Here is a 22,691-nt window from a genome sequence, read left to right on the forward strand (position 1 = left end):
ACAAATCCTCACCACACTGGGTGGGAAAGGCCCGGGTTTGAATCCTGTCAATGACTCAAGGAACTTTAATGGGCTTTTTTCACTCCGTGGCTGATTTAGTCGGTCTCAGGCATAGATAGCAAGGTTTTTTCCCCTGAAACTGGGGCTTTTCGTCCACCATGGCAGATGAATTTAATTATTTGGGTGGCCTAAATATAATAGTTTACTTTATCTTAGCTCCCTTCTTTGTTCACCATGATAGTGATTTCTGTTCCGTTTGCCCTTTGTTCTCCATAATTAGCATTACTAGTACCGTAACATTACCGCATTGCCCTTCAAGGCCTACTAACTTATTTATATATATATACACACATATATATATATATATATATATATATAAATAATAAAAATAATCCAATAAATAAAATAATAATAAAAATATATATATAATAATAAAATAAATAAATAAATTTTATTAAAAACGTAATAATAAATAAACAAATTATTATTTTTTAATAATTTGTTTATTTATTATTTACTGTTTTTCTTTGCATCCTTTGCCAAGAATTTGTCATAATCTGCCTTAGCTTGCCTAACCTCCTTTGTGACTTTGTTGCAGACCAGCTTATATCTATCATGGGCTTCCATATCACCCATTAATTTATATGTATCCCATGCATTTCGCTTCTCTGCCACATGTCTCATTAGTTCATCTGACATCCATTTAGGCCTAAACCTTGAACAAAATTTCTTAGTAGGTATGTAAAGCCAAGTAGCTTCCAAGATTAATTTTTTGAATTTGCTGTTGGTAACATCATCAGTTGGTCCCACCGTACAGAATTTAAATACTGTCTCAGACGTCTTTAGTTGCCTTTACGAAAGCAAAAACCCTTCCCTTTACCCTTGATGGTAGTTACCTCTGAGTAAATCCCACTTCAGCACACTGTGATCACTGTCACCTAGTGGTTCCTTTATCTGCAGATTCTTAATGAATGAAGAATCACTACTGATAATCAGATCAAGAGTACGACTCCCTCTAGTTGCCTCTTTTGTCCACCTTACCCCACAGTTCTTTACATTGAGGCAGACACTGGTGTCTCACTGTATTGAAACCATAACTATTAGCATGCTATAAATTCTAAAAATTCCTGCTAGCATCCTATAAATTCTAAAAATTTCTGTTTGCTCCTAATCTTAAACCAAGATAAAAAGGATAAGTAATGTAATGTGGAAGTAATACATATCTAAAATTTTTAAATACAGTGTATTATAAACAGGTGGCAAATGTAGCCAATTTTAAACATAAAGAACAGTGTCCTGACACTAACATCAAGGCCAAAAAAGTGTGAAATATCACAAATAAGATAAAATAAACCAATTTTATCTGGTTTTTAGATAAAATTATCTAAAATTATTGTTTTAGATAAAATTAAAGGAATAATTTCTGTTAATTTTATCTAAACGAATAACAGATAAAAAAAAAGAAAATTTATACTTTATTGGCTTGTAAACGTGCCTGTATCAAGTATTTTTATCAAAAAACATTTTGATAAAAATACTTGATAAAAAAAAAATGTAATCCAAAATAAATGCAATGTACATAGGGAATTTTTGATCAAAATACATTTTTATTCCATAGAGACCACTATAAACAAACATATGAATGACAACTTTCATTTCTTCTGAAATCTAGGTATATATGACTTATAAACTTGAATCACCACTGTTCCTATATAAATTAATGGTATGATCATCATGATTTTCCAAACAAGAAAAGAATTTTCCATTTTAGTTAAAAACCAGTTGGAATTCATTCCTGTAATAATTGCTGCAGCAGCAAAACTTAAGGTGATAAAAGAAATAAATGCATGAATACTCTTTATAGTTATAGGACGTTGAAATTTTTTGACAAGATTGGGATACTTGGCAAAAATTCCTCCACAGCTCTGACCACATGTTATCATTATGGTTACAAGTCCTAATTTTCCATGCCAGGATATAAAATGCTCCTTTCTGTTAAGAATTTTGTTGTAGTATATGACACTAAAGCCTGCAATACCTAAAATTAATGCTAGAACCTGCAAGTATATAAAAATAATATTGTAATGACGTTAGTATATAAAATAACAAACTTAAATTGTCAAAAATGTAGAATTTAAGGGATCACTGCATATATATCAAGCAGGATTTGAAACTCTCCCCAATTGAGACATCATAATTCAGCACATCATCATCAGCCATTTTCAATCCACTGCAGGATGAAGGCCTCTCCAGAAACTTTCCAGTGCAATGGCCATCCATTTACTACCCACAAACTCTTGAATTTCATCTCTCCATCTCCGTTGTTGTCTTCCAGGTTTTCTTATGGCTCCTCTTGGATATCATTCTGTTATTGTCTTAGTCCATCTGTTCTTAGTCCATGTGTCCTGCCCAAGACCATTTTAATTCTTTAGATTCAGCACGTATCATATATCATCATACATACACATATATATGTGATGTGACACATTATAATCATAGTAGATTTTGCGCCATAAAAAAACAAAAAAGCATTTATGCTTTTTAGGTTTTTTTATGGCGCAAAAAAACATTTTAAACAATATAAGCTTTTAACAAAAAAGCATTCATAGCCTTTAATTTAAAGGCATAAATGTTTCTAATATGTATCAATATTTATCAATACCTTAAAAATACTGAACATATATAAGTGTATAGTGTGGCTTGTCAAGTCACACCTGGGGTCTACCCTCAACTCTGCATACATAATCAACAATATGATCCCTACATATTGCATTAATAATACTAAATTATTCTTCACTGTATTTTTTTTTTAATCCTTAATTTGGGGTAAAATATGTATGCATATATAAAATACACTAACAAGACAACATATACACAGAAAAAGGTACAGTAGTAAGTACAACACATTTAAAATAAACTTGTAAGGTGGTGAAAACTCAGATGTTATAAAACTATTAAAAAAAAAATCAGAAATTAGTATACTAATACTATGTTCATAAAAGAAATACCTATATATTTAGTCCCTGAGGTTTTCTGTAGGCACTCTTCCAATGATACAATAACTAAGGCTGCTATGTCAGAGTCTTAAATGCTGTTAAAGATGATACTCAGGTCCCACTTGACAGTCAAGTGTGTGGAATTTTGGCAAATTCTGATTGTTCTGCATTATCCATATACTCTGCTTATACCTTTATGATGGTGGGACTGTTAGAATACTCTGAGTAATGCACTAGTAAGCAGCAATAGGTCAGGTATCAACACCGCACAATGAAATGGCCAATTCTTTGTACCACTACGCAATACTTGGTAATGGATGACCTTCATCATTCACTACCTATTGTTGGTGCATTACCACCTATTTGCTTATTGAATGTGTAAAGTGGGTAAACTGTTATATCTTCAGGGCAAAGCTCCACTATATTCTCATCTCCTCTATCATGTAGTATTGAATATGTACGTTTTGATGAGCATAATGACATCAAAAGACGACGGGGTAAGATAACATTCCAAGCATACAGCTCTAAAATGGTTTTTGCAGGCCAGCTGCTAGATACTAAACCAGAGCAAACTTTAGGAGGCATATGGTTTAGCTAGTAGTCAGGAATGTATGCCATATTTTAAACTCTGATTCATCCTCACAATAGGAGAAATGTGTTGTATCCCTACTTTTTTTACCTCATTTATCTCAATGCATCATGAATAGGCAAACAAATAGAACAATGTTATCTGTAAAAAGAATCCAATCTGGAAAATTCTGATTCATTTCACAAATAATTGTGGTCTCAGTCACACTGTCAATCAAGTCCATTTTCCCTTTTAATCCATCAAGACACATTTAGTTTTTATGATAAAATATCAATAATGAGTGGGTGTTGGTTGTGACAGAGTGTACACATGCACTCCTTGGTACATGTGTACCAGGGGCAAAAGTTGATGACGTTGTACAGAAGATATCATCTTTGAAGCATACATCAATATTATTATTATTATTAGTCATATAGTGCAAGGAAGCCTAAGGCTTATGCTGCACCAGCTAAAAAAAATTTTCCAAGTTACCCTGAGAGAGAGAGAGAGAGAGAGAGAGAGAGAGAGGTACAAGGGAATCACCAAGAAAGAGAAGAATGATGTTATCCAGCTCAGTACCCTGAATGTGCCAAGTCCATACTCATCAGATGTGAGCCCCTAGGGTTAATCATTTACAGTATACAACAATATACAACAGTATCACAAAAGGTGATATTGTTGTATACCTGGCCACATAATAAAATTAAGAGTAGTTGATCTGCAGACTTACAAGCACATGTCAATGTTGAAAAAAAGTTGCAAGATAGGGTTAAAATTGAAAGCGTCTGCAATTTTGCCAGACATGACAGGAGAGAGTATATAATGAGAGCCTTGTCAATCAATTCGGTCCAGTACAGATTGTGTAGGGCTAATGTGGTACAATTTTCCCAGGTTGGTTTGTGCATGTTAACAGGAGAGACTGCTTCTACAGAGATGGGACACACTTAAATAGAAAGAGTGCAAGAATATTTGCTGATGCTATTGAGGCTGTGTTAGGTTGGAAAACTGCTAGCTTGGGGAGATTAATAGATTAACAGTAACTGCAGGCAGAGGGGGAAGTTATTCTTGCACTGCTTCTATTGGAATGAGCAGCAACCTGGAAAGGTTGAAGGGATTTTAAGAATTGCTGGGAGTCATCATGAAACAAGAAAATATAAGGGTTTTATTAGAGTAACTAAGAGTAAGAACAGGTGCATAAACACCAATGCTAGGAGTATAGTAAATAAATTTGATGAATTTGAACTGCTGGTCAAGACATCAAAACTGGACATTGTTCGGATATCAGGTGGTGACACAGATATAAGGAATGCAAAATTGAAATTTGGAGAGTACAATATTTACAGAAAGGATAGATGGGAAAAGATGTCTGCCAGGGGCAAAGGTTGATGACGTTATAGAGTGGATATCATCTTTTAAGGGCACAAAAGGTGATATAGTTGTACACGTTGGCACTAATGATATTAAGAGGAGGAGACCGGCGGAATTACGTAACAAGTACAGGTCACTGTTGAAAAAAAGCCGTGAATTAGGGTTGAATTTGAAAGTGTCTGCAATTCTGACCAGACACGATAGGAGGGAGTATATGATGAGAGCCCTGTTGATCAATTCGGCCCTGGAAAGATTGTGCAAGGCTCAAGGGGTAGAATTTTTTTCAGCCTGGTCTGTATTTGTTAACAGGAGAGACTGCTTCTACAGGGATGGGATACACTTAAATAGAAAGGGTGCAAGAATGTTTGCTGCTGCTATCGAGGCAGTGTTAGGTGGGTCGGAAAACTGCTAGATTGGAGGGATACAAGGACTAATAGATTAACAGTAGCCACTGGCAGAGGTGAAAGTGATTCTTGCACTGCTTCTATTGGAATGAGCCGCAGCCTGGAAAATAAGATGCAGGATATTTCAGAGACTGCTGGGAATCATTGGGGTACAAGTAAACACATGGGTTGTGTTAGGGTAGCTAAGAAAAAGAACAGGCGCATGTATACTTGCGTGTACACCAATGCTAAGAGTTTAGTAAATAAATTTGATGAATTTGAGGTATTGCTCAAACCATCAAAGGCAGATATTGTGGGGATTTCAGAGACGTGGTGTCACACAGATATAAGGAATGCAGAACTGGAATTTGGGGAGTACAATGTCTACAGAAGGGATAGACAGGATAGGAAGGGAGGAGGGGTTATGCTATTAGTTAAGAAATACATAAAATCCAAGGAAATGAAGCCAGTCGACATCGCTGGACAGTGCAGGTTTGAGTCAGTTTGGTGTGACATAAGCATTGGGAGATCAAAATTGAGAGTAGGAGTGTGCAATAGGCCTAATGACTCTGATGAGTATAATAAGAAATTGTACAGGGAAATAGAGTGGGCCAGTAAATCAGAGAGTCTTATAATGGTGGATTTTAATTTCCCAGATATTGACTGGAATTTGGGGGCTGGTCACTCACACACTAGCAAGGCTTTTGTGGATTTATTGGATGATTGTTTTCTACATCAGCATGTTCGGGAGGCAACTAGAGGGAGTAATACTCTTGATTTGATTATCAGTAGTGATTCCTCATGCATTAACAATCTGCAGGTAAATGAACCACTAGGTGGCAGTGATCACAGTGTGCTGAAGTGGGATTTACTCAAAGAGGTAACTACCATTAGGGGTAAAGGGAAGGGTTATTGCTTTCGTAAAGGAGACTACGATGGACTGAGACAGTATTTAAATTCTATACAGTGGGACCAATTGATGATGTTACCAACAGCAAATTCAAAATGGGAAGCATTCAAAGAACTTATCTTGGAAGCTACTAGGCTTTACATGCCAACTAAGAAATATTGTTCAAAGTTTAGGCCTAAGTGGATGTCAGATGAACTAATGAGACATATGGCAGAGAAGAAAAATGCATCGGATACATACAAATTAACACGTGACACAGAAGCCTATGATAGATACAAGTTGATCTGTAATCAAGTTACAAAGAAGGTTAGGCAAGCGAAGGCAGATTACGAGAAATCTTTGGCAAGGGATGCAAAGAAAAACAGCAAAGAGTTCTTTACTTATGTAAACTCTAGAAGGAAGGGGATGAATCAGATTGGTCCACTTGATATCGATGGGTCAACTGTTGATGATCCTGCTCAGGTAGATAACAAACTAAATGAATATTTTGCATCGACATTCACACATGAGGAGTTATTCAGCGAGGGGAATGCCAGAGGTGTATTCAACTCTGGCAGTAAGCTAGAGAATCTTGTAATAACTGAGAGTAAAGTGGAGGAGAAATTGTTGAAGATAAATACAAGAAAGGCACCTGGGGTGGATGGGATCTATCCAGTTATATTAAAGGAGGCAGCAAAGCAAGTAAGCAAACCCTTAGCCATAATTATGAGAGCTTCCTTGGACTCAGGGGAAGTACCCATGGACTGGAGATGTGCAAATGTGACCCCAATTCACAAAGGAGGATCACAAGGCGATACAAGTAATTATAGACCTGTTAGTTTAACTTCTGTTCCCGGAAAATTAATGGAGGCACTGGTTAAAGAAGCACTGCAGGATCATCTAGACAAGACTTCAGTTATAGCTCAGACACAGCATGGTTTTGTTAAGGGAAAGTCTTGCCTGACCAATTTGACTGGATACTATGAAGCAGTCTCAAAAGAACTGGATGCAGGGAATAACTTTGATATTATATACTTGGATCTTAGAAAGGCTTTTGATACTGTTGCACATGGAAGACTGCTGCACAAATTGGAGCAGTGTGGCATTGGAGGCAAATTGCTGCTTTGGATAAAGGGGTGGTTGAGGGGGAGAAGACAGAGAGTCGTAATCAATGGACAATGCTCATCGTGGACTAATGTTATTAGTGGAGTCCCTCAGGGTTCAGTATTGGGTCCATTATTGTTTTCTGCATTTATAAATGATATTGCTGATGGTATATCAAGCTTAATGTCCAAGTTTGCAGACGATACGAAGGTTGGCAGGATTGTCGAGGACACTACTGACACTATGCTACTGCAACAGGATCTGGAAAGGTTGAGCATATGGGCTGAGAGGTGGCAAATGAAGTTTAACATTGACAAATGTAAAGTACTACATATGGGAAACAGCAACCCCAGAGCAACGTATCAACTCTGTGGTACTACACTGACAGTGGTAGCGAATGAAAGGGACCTGGGGGTGGTTGTGCAGGCAGATATGAAGTTTTCTGAGCAGTGCAGACGGGCTGCAAGAGTACCTCATGGTGTATTGTCGATGATATATAGGAATTTTTCTAGCAGGGATAAGGAGGTGGTTATTCCCTTGTATGAGGCAATGGTCCAGGCCACACCTAGAGTACTGTATACAGGTCTGGAGGCCTCACTTCAAGAAGGATGTAGGGATGCTGGAACGAGTACAGAGAAGGGCAACAAGATTGGTGAATGGAACAAAGAGGTGCCCTTACGAAGAAAGGCTTAAGTTTTGCAAATTACAGTGTCTGGAGACTAGGCACCAGCGAGGTGATCTGATTGAGGTGTATAAAGCCTTGAATGGTTTGAGCATGCTCAATACTGATGGGATTCTTCCTCTTGCTCAGAAAAATCACCTGAGAGGGCATAAATTCAAATTGAGGAAAGACAGATGTAGGATAGACGTGAGGAAATTTGCCTTTAGCCAGCGGGTGGTTGGTTGGTGGAACAGACTTCCATCCCTTGTCGTGGAAGTTGATAGCCTAAATAAGTTTAAGGCTCAGCTAGACAGGTATTTCGAACAAACAGAGGGGTGAAGTGGAAGTGGTTATTTTTTATTTATTTTTATTTTATTTTATTTTATTTATTTATTTTTTTTTTTGGCTGATGTTAATGCGGGGGAGGGGTTATGCTGTTAGTTACGGTACACAAAATCTAAGGAAGTGCATCCAGTTGACATGGGTGGACAGTGCAATGATGAGTCAGTTTGATGTGAAATAAGCAAAGGAAAGCAAAAATGAGGGTAGGAGTGTGTTATAGGCCTAATGAGTCTGATCAGTACAATGAACACAGAGAAATAGAAATGAATACATAGAAATAGATGAGAAATAGAGAAAAGAATACAGAGAAATAAAGTGGGCCAGTAAACCAGAATGTCTTATAATGGGGGATTTTAACTTCCCAGATGACTGTAACTTGTGGTTTGGTCACTCGCACATTAGCAAGACTTTTGTGGATTTATTGGATGATTGTTTTCTACAGTAGCATGTTCAAGAGGCAACCAGAGTAAGGAATACTCTTCATTCCTTCTACCTTTTATGTGGGAGAGCATATTGAAGAGACTCAGCAATATATGCTATTCAGGAAATTTGTATCCAATGGTGCGTAGCTATTTTAGTGGAAGAGTTGTTAAACTACGGAGTAGATATGTGAAAGTTAGTAAAGAGACTGAAAGAATAACTCCACAAGATTCATTTTTTGGGCCTAGAGTTTGGAATTATATATTGGACGAGTTCTTAAATCAAGGAATGGGGTGATGTTAATATAGTAGCATACTCTAATGATATAGCTGTAGTGGTATGGAGAATCAAGAAAAGAATTAAGAGGTTGAGGATCTGGGTATACTGAATAGATTATTTTTGAGGGATGAAGTGGGGAGATTGAGGCACATAGAAAAATAAGGGAAGATAATTAGAGATATGAAAGTGCTAAAATTGAGGTGGCGTTTACAATAGTAGAGTTAAGGTAAACCTCTACCATTGTAAAGGTAGAATTTACAATCTTAGAGGTTTACAACTAAAGCTCGAAAGAGGGTTATTTTCCTGATTGCTGTATTAAAAATATTGAAAAATAAGGATAGAGATATCCAGGATTCTGGGTCATACAGACCCATTGCTTTGTTGCCAGTTCTAGGGAAACTTTTGGAAAGTAGTAGTAGTGGCATGTGATGCAAGAAAGCAAGTGTATGAGCTTTTGCAGCATCTGCCAAAAAAAAAAAAAAAAAAAAAAACGCACCATTCCCTCCAAATGCCTGTCCAGTTCCTCCTTAAATTTATTTAACCTATCAACTTCCACAACAACAGATGGAAGTTTGTTCCAGCAATTAACCACCCGCTGGCTAAAAGCAAATTTCCGCACCTTTATTCTACATCTGTCTTTTTTTAATTTGCATATATGCCCCCTTAGGTTCGTAATCTGACCAAGTGGAAGGATCCCATCAGAATTCAGCGTGCTCAACCCATTCAAGGCCTCATACACCTCAATCAGATCACCATGCAGGTGCCTAGTCTCCAGCCAAGGCAATTTTCAGAAACTTAAGCCTCTCTTGGTAAAAGGATCCCTTCATTCCCCTCACCAATCTTGTTGCCCTTCTCTGTACACGTTCAAGCAAATCTACATCCTTCCTAAAATGAGGCCTCCAGATCTGTACGAAGTAATCAAGGCGTGACCTGATCATTGCCTTATACAGAGGGACAACAACCTCCTTTTCCCTCCTACAAAATTCCTATATATCATTGACAAATGCCATGACCTGCCCTGGCAGCCTGTCTGCATTGCTCACAAAACTTCATATCTAACTGCACAATTACTCCCAGGTCTTTTTCATTTTCTACCACCTTAAATGTAGTACCAAACAGTTGGTACGTTTCTCTGGGGTTACTTCTACCCATATGCAGTACTTTGAATTTGTCAAGGTTAAACTTCAGCTGCCACTTCTTAGCCCATCTGCCCAAATTTTCTAGATCTTGTTAGCATTAGCATAGGTATATGATGCAAGAAAGCAAGCTTATGCAGCATCAGCCAAAAAAAAAAACAAAAAAAAAAAATACTCCCATTTCATCACCCCCTTCTTTCAAAATACCTGTTTAGCTAAGCCTTAAATTTATTTAGGCTATCAAATTCCACAACAAGGGATGGAAGTCTGTTCCACCAACCATCTACCCGCTGGCTAAAGGCAAATTTCTGCACATCTCTCCTAGATCTGTCTTTCCTCAATTCGAATTTATGCCCTCTCAGGTGATTATTCTGAGCAAGAGGAAGAATCCCATCGGCATTGAGAATGCTCAAACCATTCAAGGCTTTATCACCTCTATCAGATCACATCGCCTGTGCCTTGTCTCCAGACACTGTAATTTGCAAAACTTAATCCTTTCTTCGTATGAGCAACCCTTTGTTCCATTCACTAATCTTGTTGCCCTTCTCTGTACCTGTTCCAGCAGATCTACATCCTTCTTGAAATGAGGCCTCCAGACCTGTATACAGTACTCAAGGTGTGGCCTAACCATTGCCTTATACAAGGGAATAATCACCTCCTTATCCCTGCTAGAAAAATTCCTGTATATCATTGACAAGACACCATGAGCTACTCTTGCAGCCCGTCTGCACTGCTAAGAAAACTTCATATCTGCCTGCACAACTACCCCCATGTCCTTTTCATTCTCTACCACTGTCAGTGTACTACCACAGAGTTGATATGTTTCTCTGGGGTTACTGTTTCCCATATGTAGTAATTTACATTTGTCAATGTTAAACTTCATTTGCCACCTCTCAGCCCATCTGCTCAACCTTTTCAGATGCTGTTGCAGCAGCGTAGCATCAGTAGTGTCCTTAACAACCATGCCAACCTTTGTATCATCTGCAAACTTGGACATTAAGCTTGATATCCCATCATCAATATCATTCTATGGTACTACACTGACAGTGGTAGAGAATGAAATGGACCTGGGGGTTGTTGCGCAGGCAGATATGAAGTTTTCTGAGCAGTGCAGATGGGCTGCAAGAGTAGCTCATGGTGTATTGTCGATGATATATAGGAATTTTTTTAGCAGGAATAAGGAGGTGATTATTCCCTTGTATAAGGCGATGGTCAGGCCACACCTAGAGTACTGTAAACAGGACTGGAGGCCTCATTTCAAGAAGGATGTAGGGATGCTGGAACGAGTACAGAGAAGGGCAACAAGATTGGTGAATGGAACAAAGGGGTGCTCTTACGAAGAAAGGCTTAAGTTTTGCAAATTACAGTGTCTGGAGACTAGGCACCAGCAAGGTGATCTGATTGAGGTGTATAAAGCCCTGAATGGTTTGAGCATGCTCAATGCTGATGGGATTCTTCCTCTTGCTCAGAATAATCACCTGAGAGGGCATAAATTCAAATTGAGGAAAGACAGATGTAGGATAGACGTGCGGAAATTTGCCTTTAGCCAGCGGGTGGTTGGTTGGTGGAACAGACTTCCATCCCTTGTCGTGGAAGTTGATAGCCTAAATAAGTTTAAGGCTCAGCTGGACAGGTATTTCGAATGAACCGAGGGGTGAAGTGGAAGTGGTTATTTTTTATTTATTTATTTATTTATTTATTTATTTTTATTTTATTTTATTTTAGTTTTTATTTATTTATTTTTTTTTTCGCTGATGCTACATAAGCTTGCTTTCTTGCATCAAATGCCTCTACTAATGTTAATGCTAATTTATAAATACAGAAAACAACAATGGACCCAACACTGAACCCTGAGGAACTCCACTAATAACATTACTCCACGATGAGAAGTGTCCATTGATTACCACTCTCTGTCTTCTCCCCCTCAACCATCCCTTTATCCATAGCAGCAATTTGCCTCCAATGTCACACTGCTCCAATTTGTGCGGCAGTCTTCCATGTGCAACAGTATCAAAAGCCTTTCTAAGATCCAAATATATAATATCAAAGTTATTCCCTGCATCCAGTTCTTTTGTGACTGCATCATAGTATCCAATGAAATTGTTTAGGCAAGACTTTCCCTTAACAAAACCATGCTGTGTCCGAGCTATAACTGAAGTCTTGTCTAGATGATCATGCAGTGCTTCTTTAACTAGTGCCTCCATTAATTTTCCTGGAACAGAAGTTAAACTCACAGGTCTATAATTACTTGTGTCAGCCTTTGATTCTCCTTTGTGAATTTGGGTCACATTTGCACATCTCCAGTCTATGGGTACCTCCCCTGAGTCCAAAGAAGCTCTCATAATTATGGCTAAGGGTTTGCTTACTTCCTTTGCTGCCTCCTGTAATATAACCCATCCACCCCGGGTACCTTTTTTATGTTTATCCTTAAAAATTTCTTCTCCACTTTCCTCTCAGTTATTACAAAATCATCTAGCTCACTGCCAGAGTTTACTCCACCTCTGGCATTCCCCTTCTGAATAACTCTTCATGTGTGAATGTAGATGCAAAATACTCGTTTAGTTTGTTAGCCGCCTGAGCAGGATCCTCAACTGTTGAACGATCAATATCCAGTAGACCGATCTGATTCATCCCTTTCTTTCTAGAGTTTACATCGGTAAAGAACTCTTTTCTGTTTTTCTTTGCATCCTTTGCCAAAGATTTCTCATAATCTGCCTTTGCCTGCCTAATTTCCTTTGTGACTTTGTTACAGACCAGCTTATATCTATCATAGGCTTCCATGTCACCAATTAATTATATATGTATCCCATACATTTTTCTTCTCTGCTCTATGTCTCATTAGTTCATCTGACATCTATTTAGGCTTAAACCTTGAACAATATTTCTTAGTTTGTATGCAAAGCCTAGTAGCTTCCAAGATAAGTTCTTTGAATGCTTCCCATTTTGAATTTGCTGTTGGTAACATCATCAGTTGGTCCCCCTGTATAGAATTTACATACTGTTTTAGACCATCATAGTCGCCTTTACGAAAGCAAAAACCCCTTCCCTTTACCCCTGATGGTAGTTACATCTTTGAGTAAATCCCACTTCAGCACACTGCGATCACTGCTACCTAGTAGTTCCTTTATCTGCAGATTCTTAATGCATGAAGAATCATTACTGATAACCAGATCAAGAGTATTACTCCCTCTAGTTGCCTCCCGAACATGTGCTGATGTAGAAAACAATCATCCAATAAATCCACAAAAGTCTTGCTAGTGTGAGTGACCCACCCACAAATTCCAGTCAATATCTGGGAAATTAAAATCCCCATTATAAGACTCTCTGATTTACTGGCCCACTCTATTTCCCAGTATAGTTTCTTATTATACTCACAGTCATTAGGCCTATAGCACACTCCTACTCTCAATTTTGATCTCCCAATGCTTACGTCACACCAAACTGACTCGACACTGCCCTGTCCAGCGATGTCGACTGGTTTCACTTCCTTGGATTTTATGCGTTTCTTAACTAATAGCATAACTCCTCCTCCCTTCCTGTCCTGTCTATCCTTTCTGTGCACATTGTACTCCCCAAATTCCAGTTCTGCATTCCTTATATCTGTGTGACACTACATCTCTGATACCCCAACAATATCTGCCTTTGATGTTTTGAGCAATACCTCAAATTCATCAAATTTATTTACCAAACTCCTAGCATTGGTGTACACGCAAGTATACATGCCCCTGTTACTATTCTTAGCTACCCTAACACAACCCATGTGATTACTTGTACCACAATGACTCCCAGCAGTCTCTGAAATATCCTGCATCTTGTTTTCCAGGCTGCTGCTCATTCCAATAGAAGCAGTGCAAGAATCACTTTCACCTCTGCTGGCGGCTACTGTTAATCTATTAGTCCTTGTATCCCCCCCAATCTAGCAGTTTTCCGACCCACCTAACACTGCCTCGATAGCATCAACAAATATTCTTGCACCCTTTCTATTTAAGTGTTTCCTATCACTGTAGAAGCATTCTCTCCCTTTAACAAGTACAGACCAGGCTGAAAAAAATTCTACCCCTTGAGCCTTGCACAATCTTTCTAGGGCCGAATTGATTGACAAGGCTCTCACCATATACTCCTTCCTATCGTGTCTGGGCAGAATTGCAGACACTTTGAAATTCAACCGTAATTCACGGCTTTTTTTCGACAGTGACCTGTACTTGTTAAGTGATTCTGCCGGTCTCCTACAATTAATATCATCAGTGCCAACACATACAACTATATCAACTTTTGTGCCCTTAAAAGATGATATCCGCTCTACGTCTTCAACCTTTGCCCCTGGCAGACATACCCTGGTCCTGTTCCACCTATACTTGTTACAAAGCATGTTCCCCGTTTCCCTGACAATAGAGTCACCAACAACTTCTAGTTCCTGTGGGACCATCGCATTCTGTCTTGGGGATTGCCGCTATGTTCCGTGATGACCAAGTGCAAGCTCTGGCATTGATGTGGGCAGCTGAGAGCTTGATGGGTCCCCTCAATTTAGATCCTTCGAGGGCATCCACCCTGTCCTTCAAGCTCTCATATAGGCCCATAACAACGCTGAGTTGTCGCCTGATTTCCTTACATCGCGCACACACAGAGACGTCACCCATGGCAATATCATGTCCCGTACCTGATTGCTCTACAAACCTCAAGCAAGCAGTGAATTTTAAAAGGCTGTGATACAGAGGGCAACTGCCCTCCCCCTCAGTTCTCCCCTGAGCCACAGCACTCCCATTTAGCTTGAGCATTTTGCTTTGCTGCTCTGGTCTGAGTCATGATTTCAATTTAATTTCAATAAAATTTCAATTTCAGTACAAAGTTATAACCCTAAACTTGTATCCCAACACAGTTATAATGCTATATATATTTTTGTTTCAATATCGAGTATTATCTATGAGTTCCGTTTATATAACTTCCCTAACAAGTTATGTATTAATTCATTATGTTACGTTTGTAATCTAAGTTGTTATATGTATTTAGTTAAAAAGTACAATTTAATTGACAATGAAGTTTAACAAGATTAATAGATTTTACTGATTAATTGATAATATTATATTATATACTATACTAAGCTTACGCTATCTAGTTCGGGATATAACGTTGTATCCAGTCTTGCCAACTCCTAATAATACTTCCAGCTAGCCGCATGCTCAAAATCCGCAATTTTTAACACTTAACCCGCCAACTTTTTAAATTTTCATTTGGGTTAAATCCTATTAATGGGTACCATAAAAAAATTTTAAGACCCTACATTATGTCCAGATAAAAACCTCCAAATTGCATATCAAATGCAGTTTATTCTGAGGAAGAAGTCAAAAATAACAACTACCATTTAACGGAGTTGATGAATTTATGCAGTGGCAATATTAATCACTTGATTTCTTGGTTGGCGAAAAATCACATTTTGCAAAGTACAGCTTTGAAGTTTGCGAAATGCGGCTAACAAAAAGTAAATGTAAAACCGATATGTTTAGATGGGGTTGTAAGAAACCTTGCCATAAAACAAAGAGTATTAGACATAAATCATTTTTTTGATGATAGTACATTAGCATTATCTCAAAATTAGAGATAAGAGATACAAGCTAAAGATTATAATGATTTATGCACCAACATCGAGCCATGATGATGAAGAGGTTGAAGAAATGTACACCAAAATTGAGAGTCTTCTAGATGAGCAAAAAACCCACTACACTATTATTATGGGAGACTTCAATGCTAAGGTTGGAAAAAGACAAAACAGCGCAGAAAGGGGAACTATAGCAAATTTTGGAATTGGTGAAAGAAATGAAAGAGGTGAAAGACTTGTGGAATTTGCAGAATCTCAAGGACTGTCAGTAATGAACACTTTTTTTCAAGAAAAGGGTGAACAGAAAGTGGACATGGAAGAGTCCAAATGGATTAACTACTAATGAAATCGACTTCATCCTCACTAACAGAAGATATATTGTGAATGATGTTACCATCCTGAATAAGGTAAATGTTGGAAGTGATCACAGAATGGTAAGATGTACACTTGATATAGATGTAGGAAAGGAAAAAACTGACTCGAGTAAATAATACAAAGGTCTTTGAGATAACAGAAGAGGAGAAAAAGCAGTATGTACTGGAACTTAAGAACAAGTATGAGCTTCTGCAGACTGCTGAGGACCAAGATATCGACGAGGAATATTACAACTTTTTGAAAGTGATAAAGCCCAAGAAACCTATAAGGAAAAAGAAATCCAAAGAAGAAAAAATTAGTCAAGAAACACTTGTCATGATGAACCGAAGACAATAAATGAAAAGCAAGAAAAACACTGACAGGGAGAAAATTGAGTATACTGAGTTATGCAAAGCCATTAGAAAGAGACTCAGAGAGGACATAAGAAGATTTAACACAAGAAAAGTAGAACAAGCATTAAAGGAAAACAAAGGATTTAAATCAGCAGCCATGAGCAGTAATACAGAAAGACAAATGATACTGAAACTGAAGAATAGCGATGGTGTACTTATAAACAGCAGAGAAGGCATAATTCAAATAGCAGAAGACTACTATAGAGAATTATACAAGGAGCAGGGGAATGATGCCAGCAGTGGGGAAGATGGATTGCAAAGTAGCAACACATATGACATACCCAATATTCTTTCTGATGAGGTAGAACATGCATTAAAGAAAACGAAGAATCAGAAAGCCCCGGGGGAAGATGAAGTTACTGTAGAGTTGTTAAAATGGGGAAGAAGAGACATAACACAAAAACTGGCAAGGCACTTCACAAAGTGCATTAGAAAAGGTGTGACGCCTAAGCAGTGGAATAATGCAATCATAGTTTTGCTGCTTAAGAAAGGAGATAAATCAGAAATTGGAAATTATAGACCAATTAGCTTGTTATCCCACATCTACAAGTTGTTCACAAGGGTCATTACTAACAGATTAGAAAGAATACTTGATGAGAATCAACCGAAAGAGCAAGCTGACTTTAGGACAGGATTTTCAACTATGGATCACCTTCACATAATATCACAGCTAATGGAGAAAGCAAATGAATATAAAACACCATTATGCCTGGCATTTGTGGATTATGAAAAGGCATTTGACTCCATACAGCATAAGGCAATGTTTCGGGCACTGGAAAGACAAGGCATTGATACACCATATATTATGATTTTGAAGAAAATATATGAGAGTGCTACCTCCTTTATTAGACTAGACCAACGGTGGGCAAATGCGGCTCTCAGAGCCTCATGCGGCTCTTAGTTGAGTTAAGTGCGGCTCCCATTGAAAATTTACATCCGTTTTTTTTTTTTATTATTTGAGAACTTTTTTTCACTGAATCTTGTTAAATTAACTAAGTAACTAATATTTTATTATACGGATTTTATGTTGTGTTTATTTTTTTTTATGTCTAGATATTTTGATAATTTTATTTTGATTATAAATCCGCGTGCATTTACACTGCTAGCGCCATCAGCGGACTTGTGCGTAAAAATTACGAATGTAATTTTTTACATTACGGCCCGGAAAAATTACGAATGTAATTTTTCCACGCCGTAAATTAATTTAATTGTTTTGTTTCAATTTCAGACTTTGGAATTAAATTTATTTAAATTTTTTGATAACATGACCTCAGAAAATATCAAAAAACGAAAATACGAACAAGAAAATAGAATCTTTCAAGAAGAATGGGTAGAAAATTTTGCTTTTATTGACAATGATGGAAAGTCGTTGTGTCTTATTTGTAAAGTTACAATTGCAAACTACAAAGTAAGCAATTTACGTCGACAGTACGAAGTAAGTCATCCCCACTTTTCAACTCAATACCCATTCAATTCAAAATTGCGAACAGAGAAACTTAAGTCCTTGCAATCTGGTCTTCATAAGCAACAAGGACTCTTGTCTTCTTTTAGTCGCGAAATTGACAGAGCAAACGAAGCTAGTTTTTTGATAGCTTGGAATATTGCTCGTGCCAAACGTCCATATGGAGAAGGAGAATTTATTAAAAGAAACTTGGAAGAAGTGGTTAAAGTTTTGGATCCAGATAATACAAAACTGCATAAATTGATCGCACATGTTCCTATGTCACGCCGTACAACTGAGCGTCGTATTGGTGCAATTAGTAAAAATGTTGAAAATAGTTTGATGTGTGATTTGAAAAATTGTACAGCATTTAGTTTCACGCTCGACGAGTCTACAGACATTCAGGATGTTCCAGAATTGGCCGGTTTTGTCCGCTATGTATCTGCAGACGTAAATATGAAGGAAGAAATGTTAGACCGAGTAGCTCTTATCGAAACAACTCCCGGTATCGATGTTAGAAATGTGCTTGATGAAGTAATGAACAGGTTTGAATTGCCTCGTGATAAACTCGTAAGTGTTGCGACTGATGGAGCGCCTGCAATGATAGGGAAAAACCAAGGTCTCATTGGTCTTTTAAACAACGATCCTAAAATTCCACGTTTCTTACCTCTTCACTGCATAATTCACCGCGAGCATCTCATAGCGAAGTACTTCAAATACGAAATTTGGCTTTACAATGAAAGGAAAAAATTATTACTGATTTGTCACAAACTATTTAGTTCTGAAGCTAAACTTCGGCTTTTTGTGTACGATCTTAAGAACAAAATATTTAATCAATTGTGTGGAAGATTGTGTTGCAGATTGTGAATTTAATTAGAATAAATGCCAAAACACATCGTCAATTTAAGAACTTTTTAGAAGAGTTGCGAGTGAATGACGAAACAGATGAATTGCCCAGTGATTTATCCCTATGGTGTGTTGTAAGATGGCTGTCAACTTACAATGTTTTGAGCCGTTTTGTGGAACTCCTAAATCCTATCATAACATTTACAAAAGAAAAAGGGAAAAAATACCCAGAATTCGAAAATGAAACTTGGCTTTCTGACTTAATATTCCTTACAGACATTATAGAACATTTGCAAACACTTAATTTGGCTTTACAAGGAAAGGAAAAAATTATTATTGATTTGTCACAAACTGTATTTAGTTTTGAAGCTAAACTTCGGCTTTTTGTGTACGATCTTAAGAACAAAATATTTAATCATTTTCCACGAGTAAAAGCAAATATAATTAATATCAAAGAAGAAAAGTTAGACGAATACAAAGAAAAATTGGAAGAATTGCGAGCAGATTTCAAACATAGGTTTGAAGATTTGAAAAGTTTGAAATCTACATTTGCATATTTTGTGAACCCATTTATTTGTGATATTTATTATTGAAGATGGATTTCCAATTTCTGAAATAATACTTGTTGAAAAAGCCGTTGGGGAATTGGAGTTATTAGAGATGAAAGAGGATCAGGCATTGCAAAAGCAGCACAAATCTACTTCTATAATTGAATTTTGGAAACTCGTGCCAGAATCAAAATATCCACATTTAAAGAAAGCTGCTTGCCGTCTAATTTCAATTTTTGGTACAACATATTGCTGTGAATCTCTGTACTCCACAATGAAGTTCGTGAAGTTGAAATATCGTTCACAGTTGACCAATCATCATCTCACTGAATTGCTGCAAATGGCTTTAACAAATTTTACCAAAGGTCTTCGTTAAATGTTATACTTTTTATTAATGCATTTTTATTATATTTTATTTTTATTATTAAAATTTGAAATAATTATTTTGTATTTTGTTTCTCTTAATTATATTTTCTTATATATGTATACTTTACATAGCACTTAAGACTTGTGTAGAATATGTAATCATATTAATTAAATTAAATTAAATTTGAATTTGTGTATTTAATACTATGTAACTATGGTGTGGCTCTTTATAATATATGAAAAACCGGAATGCGGCTCTCACTGACTTCATGCGTGCCCACCCCTGGACTAGACAAAGACAGTAGGAAATTTAAAATTGAGAAAGGAGTTCGACAAGGAGACACGATATCTCCGAAGCTGTTTACTGCTGCCCTTGAGGAAGCTTTCAGAAGATTAGACTGGTCGCAGAAAGGAGTCAATGTGAACGGAGAGTACCTAAACCATTTACGATTTGCAGATGACATTGTGGTCATAAGCCAAGATCCCAAAGAATTAGAGGAAAATCTTAATCAGTTATGCACAGCTAGTAAGGATTTTGGACTAAAGATGAATATGGCTAAAACAAAAGTAATGATGAACAAGTATGCCACAGAAAGGGAAATGATGAACAAGTATGCTACGGAAAGGGAAATGATGATTGAAGGAGCAGTAATTGAAAAGGTGGAGTCATATACTTATCTGGGACAAGTTATTAGCTGTAATAATGATAAATGGCTGGAAGTCAAGAGAAGAATAAATTTTGGATGGATAGCATTCAGGAAACATAGTCACATACTGAAGAGCAATATCCCAGTTTGTCTGAAACGTAAAATAATGAACCAATGTATACTCCCCGCCATGACTTATGGAAGTGAAACTTGGGCACTCACCAAAAGAATGGAAGAGAAGCTGAGAACTACACAGCGAAGAATGGAACGAATCATATTGGGAATCAGACTGTTAGATAAGAAGAGAAACACATGGATTAGGCAACAAACTCAAGTAAAGGACATTCTTATCAAAACTAAAGAACTAAAATGGTCTTGGGCAGGACACATAGCTCGAAGACATGATGACAGATGGACTAAGAAAATAACAGAATGGTATCCAAGAGGAGCTAGAAGAAAACCTGGAAGACAAAGGCGGAGATGGATAGATGAAATTCATGAGTTTGTGGGTAAATGGATGACCAGTGCTCAAAACAGAAGGAACTGGAAAGTTGCTGGAGAGGCCTTCATCCTTCAGTGGATTGAAAATGGCTGATGATGATGATGATGATGATCTCAAAATTTATTATTTCTATACTTCTGGTCCTAAGATTGGTCTCAAGATCACATTGCTCTTCATTTAAATATCAATAAAAAAAACACTGTTATTGGAAAATGCAAAGATCTGCATGATATCAATAATTGATTAAGATAGTTAACTAGGGGGATTTCAGAAAATGGAATACCTATCGAAGTTGAAATTGATGGAATCAGCATTTTTCAAAAGAAAATATATAATAACCCCAGGGACTCACATCTGGTGAGTATGGGCTTGGAATACCCAGGGTCCTGAGCTGGATACCATCATCTTTCTTCTCTTTCTTGGTGGTTTCCCTTCTACTTCTCTCTCAATAATTCAGATTTTTTTTTTTTTTTTTTCGGTTGGTGCAGCATAAGCCTCATGCTTCCTTACACTGTATAGCTAATAATAAAATAATAGAGGACGACTAATAGGAACACAATGGGTTTTTGGTGCATTCGAAAGAATTACCAAACGATGTTTTTTTAGTTCTGGTAGAAAATAGAGATAAAACAACTATTATCAATTATAAGAAAGAGAATATTGTCAGGTACAAGAATCATCAGTGATGGATGGCCTGCATATAAAGATCTCTACTGAGACATTAATTATACCCATGATGAGGTTATTCATCACTATAATGTTGTTTCTCCAGATGATTCAATTACGACGAAGAAAAATAATCCAATGGCATTCCTTCGCGGTTTCAAAAAAAGGTGGGACTAATTCATTAGAATTTTTTTCACATTTTTAGATTTGATTCAACAATTTAAAGCTATGAACCAACAGTCATATCGTTTGACCGCGAGTGTAACTACATATTGAAATTGTTGTGGTTCCCCTCAGGGGATCCCTGAATAATATAAAACCGATTCTTCGCTTTATAAAAAAAAAATATTAAATAAGATATCCCTACTATGTTTACGATGTATATCAATAAAACATTTCAATTACAAAATATTTATATTGTTAAATAAATATTTCTTAATTTAAAGGTTACATTGCCAAAATATATAAAATGCTAAACATATTTAAAATTTTTACATTTAAACTCATTAGCTAAAAAAACTGCTATCTGCAATTACATATTTTAATCCGCCAAACCTGAAGCAATTCCGCTAAATTGGCAACACTGGTTGTATCGTATAACAAGGCGGCAAGTTACGAACGGTATATCTACGGACACTTAAGTATTAATTAACTTCCAAATATCGCTGTCTCAATTCAGAATAAACTAAGGATCCTGACTAGGTCTATAAGCTACTTATAGAAAATAATTTAATAACAATTGGTCAATAAAGCGGCTAAATATGGCTAAAAAACTTCTCGTTCAGCGGAGCTGCAACTTGTAACACGTGGATTTGATACCCTTACCGATACTAAATAATACCTACAAAATCTCTATCTAAGTTAAACTTTAAACTAAGTATCGTAAGTAGAAATATAAAGCTACTCTAGAAAATAAGTTAATATGCCAATTTAAGCTAATAAAACAGAAAAAACTTCTGTATTCCAGGAGCAGTAATAACTTCGCCTGCACAAGGCTACTCTCATTCTCAACTGTTGCAGTAGCACACTGCCATTACTGTCATTAACAACCCTGCCAACCTTTGTATCATCTGCAAACTTCGACACTAAGCCTGATATACCTTCATCAATATCACTGATAAATATACAAAACAACAGTGGACCCAACACTGAACCCTGTGGGACTCCAC

General features: G+C 37.0%; 1 protein-coding gene across 1 annotated transcript in view; it reads right to left on the reverse strand.

The window, feature by feature from the left end:
- Window positions 1-1,652: 1,652 nt before the first annotated feature.
- The window catches only part of LOC150089102 (transmembrane reductase CYB561D2-like), a 66,716-nt gene continuing 45,677 nt past the window's right edge, over window positions 1,653-22,691 (reverse strand). The window contains exon 4 of the mRNA XM_090370411.1: window positions 1,653-2,057. Coding sequence (XP_090226537.1) covers window positions 1,653-2,057 — 405 coding nt within the window. The remainder of the gene's footprint in view (window positions 2,058-22,691) is intronic.

This window comes from Mastigoproctus giganteus, chromosome 3 (assembly GCF_048544385.1).
Source record: "Mastigoproctus giganteus isolate SK-2022 chromosome 3, ASM4854438v1, whole genome shotgun sequence".
Lineage (NCBI taxonomy): Eukaryota > Metazoa > Arthropoda > Arachnida > Uropygi > Thelyphonidae > Mastigoproctus > Mastigoproctus giganteus.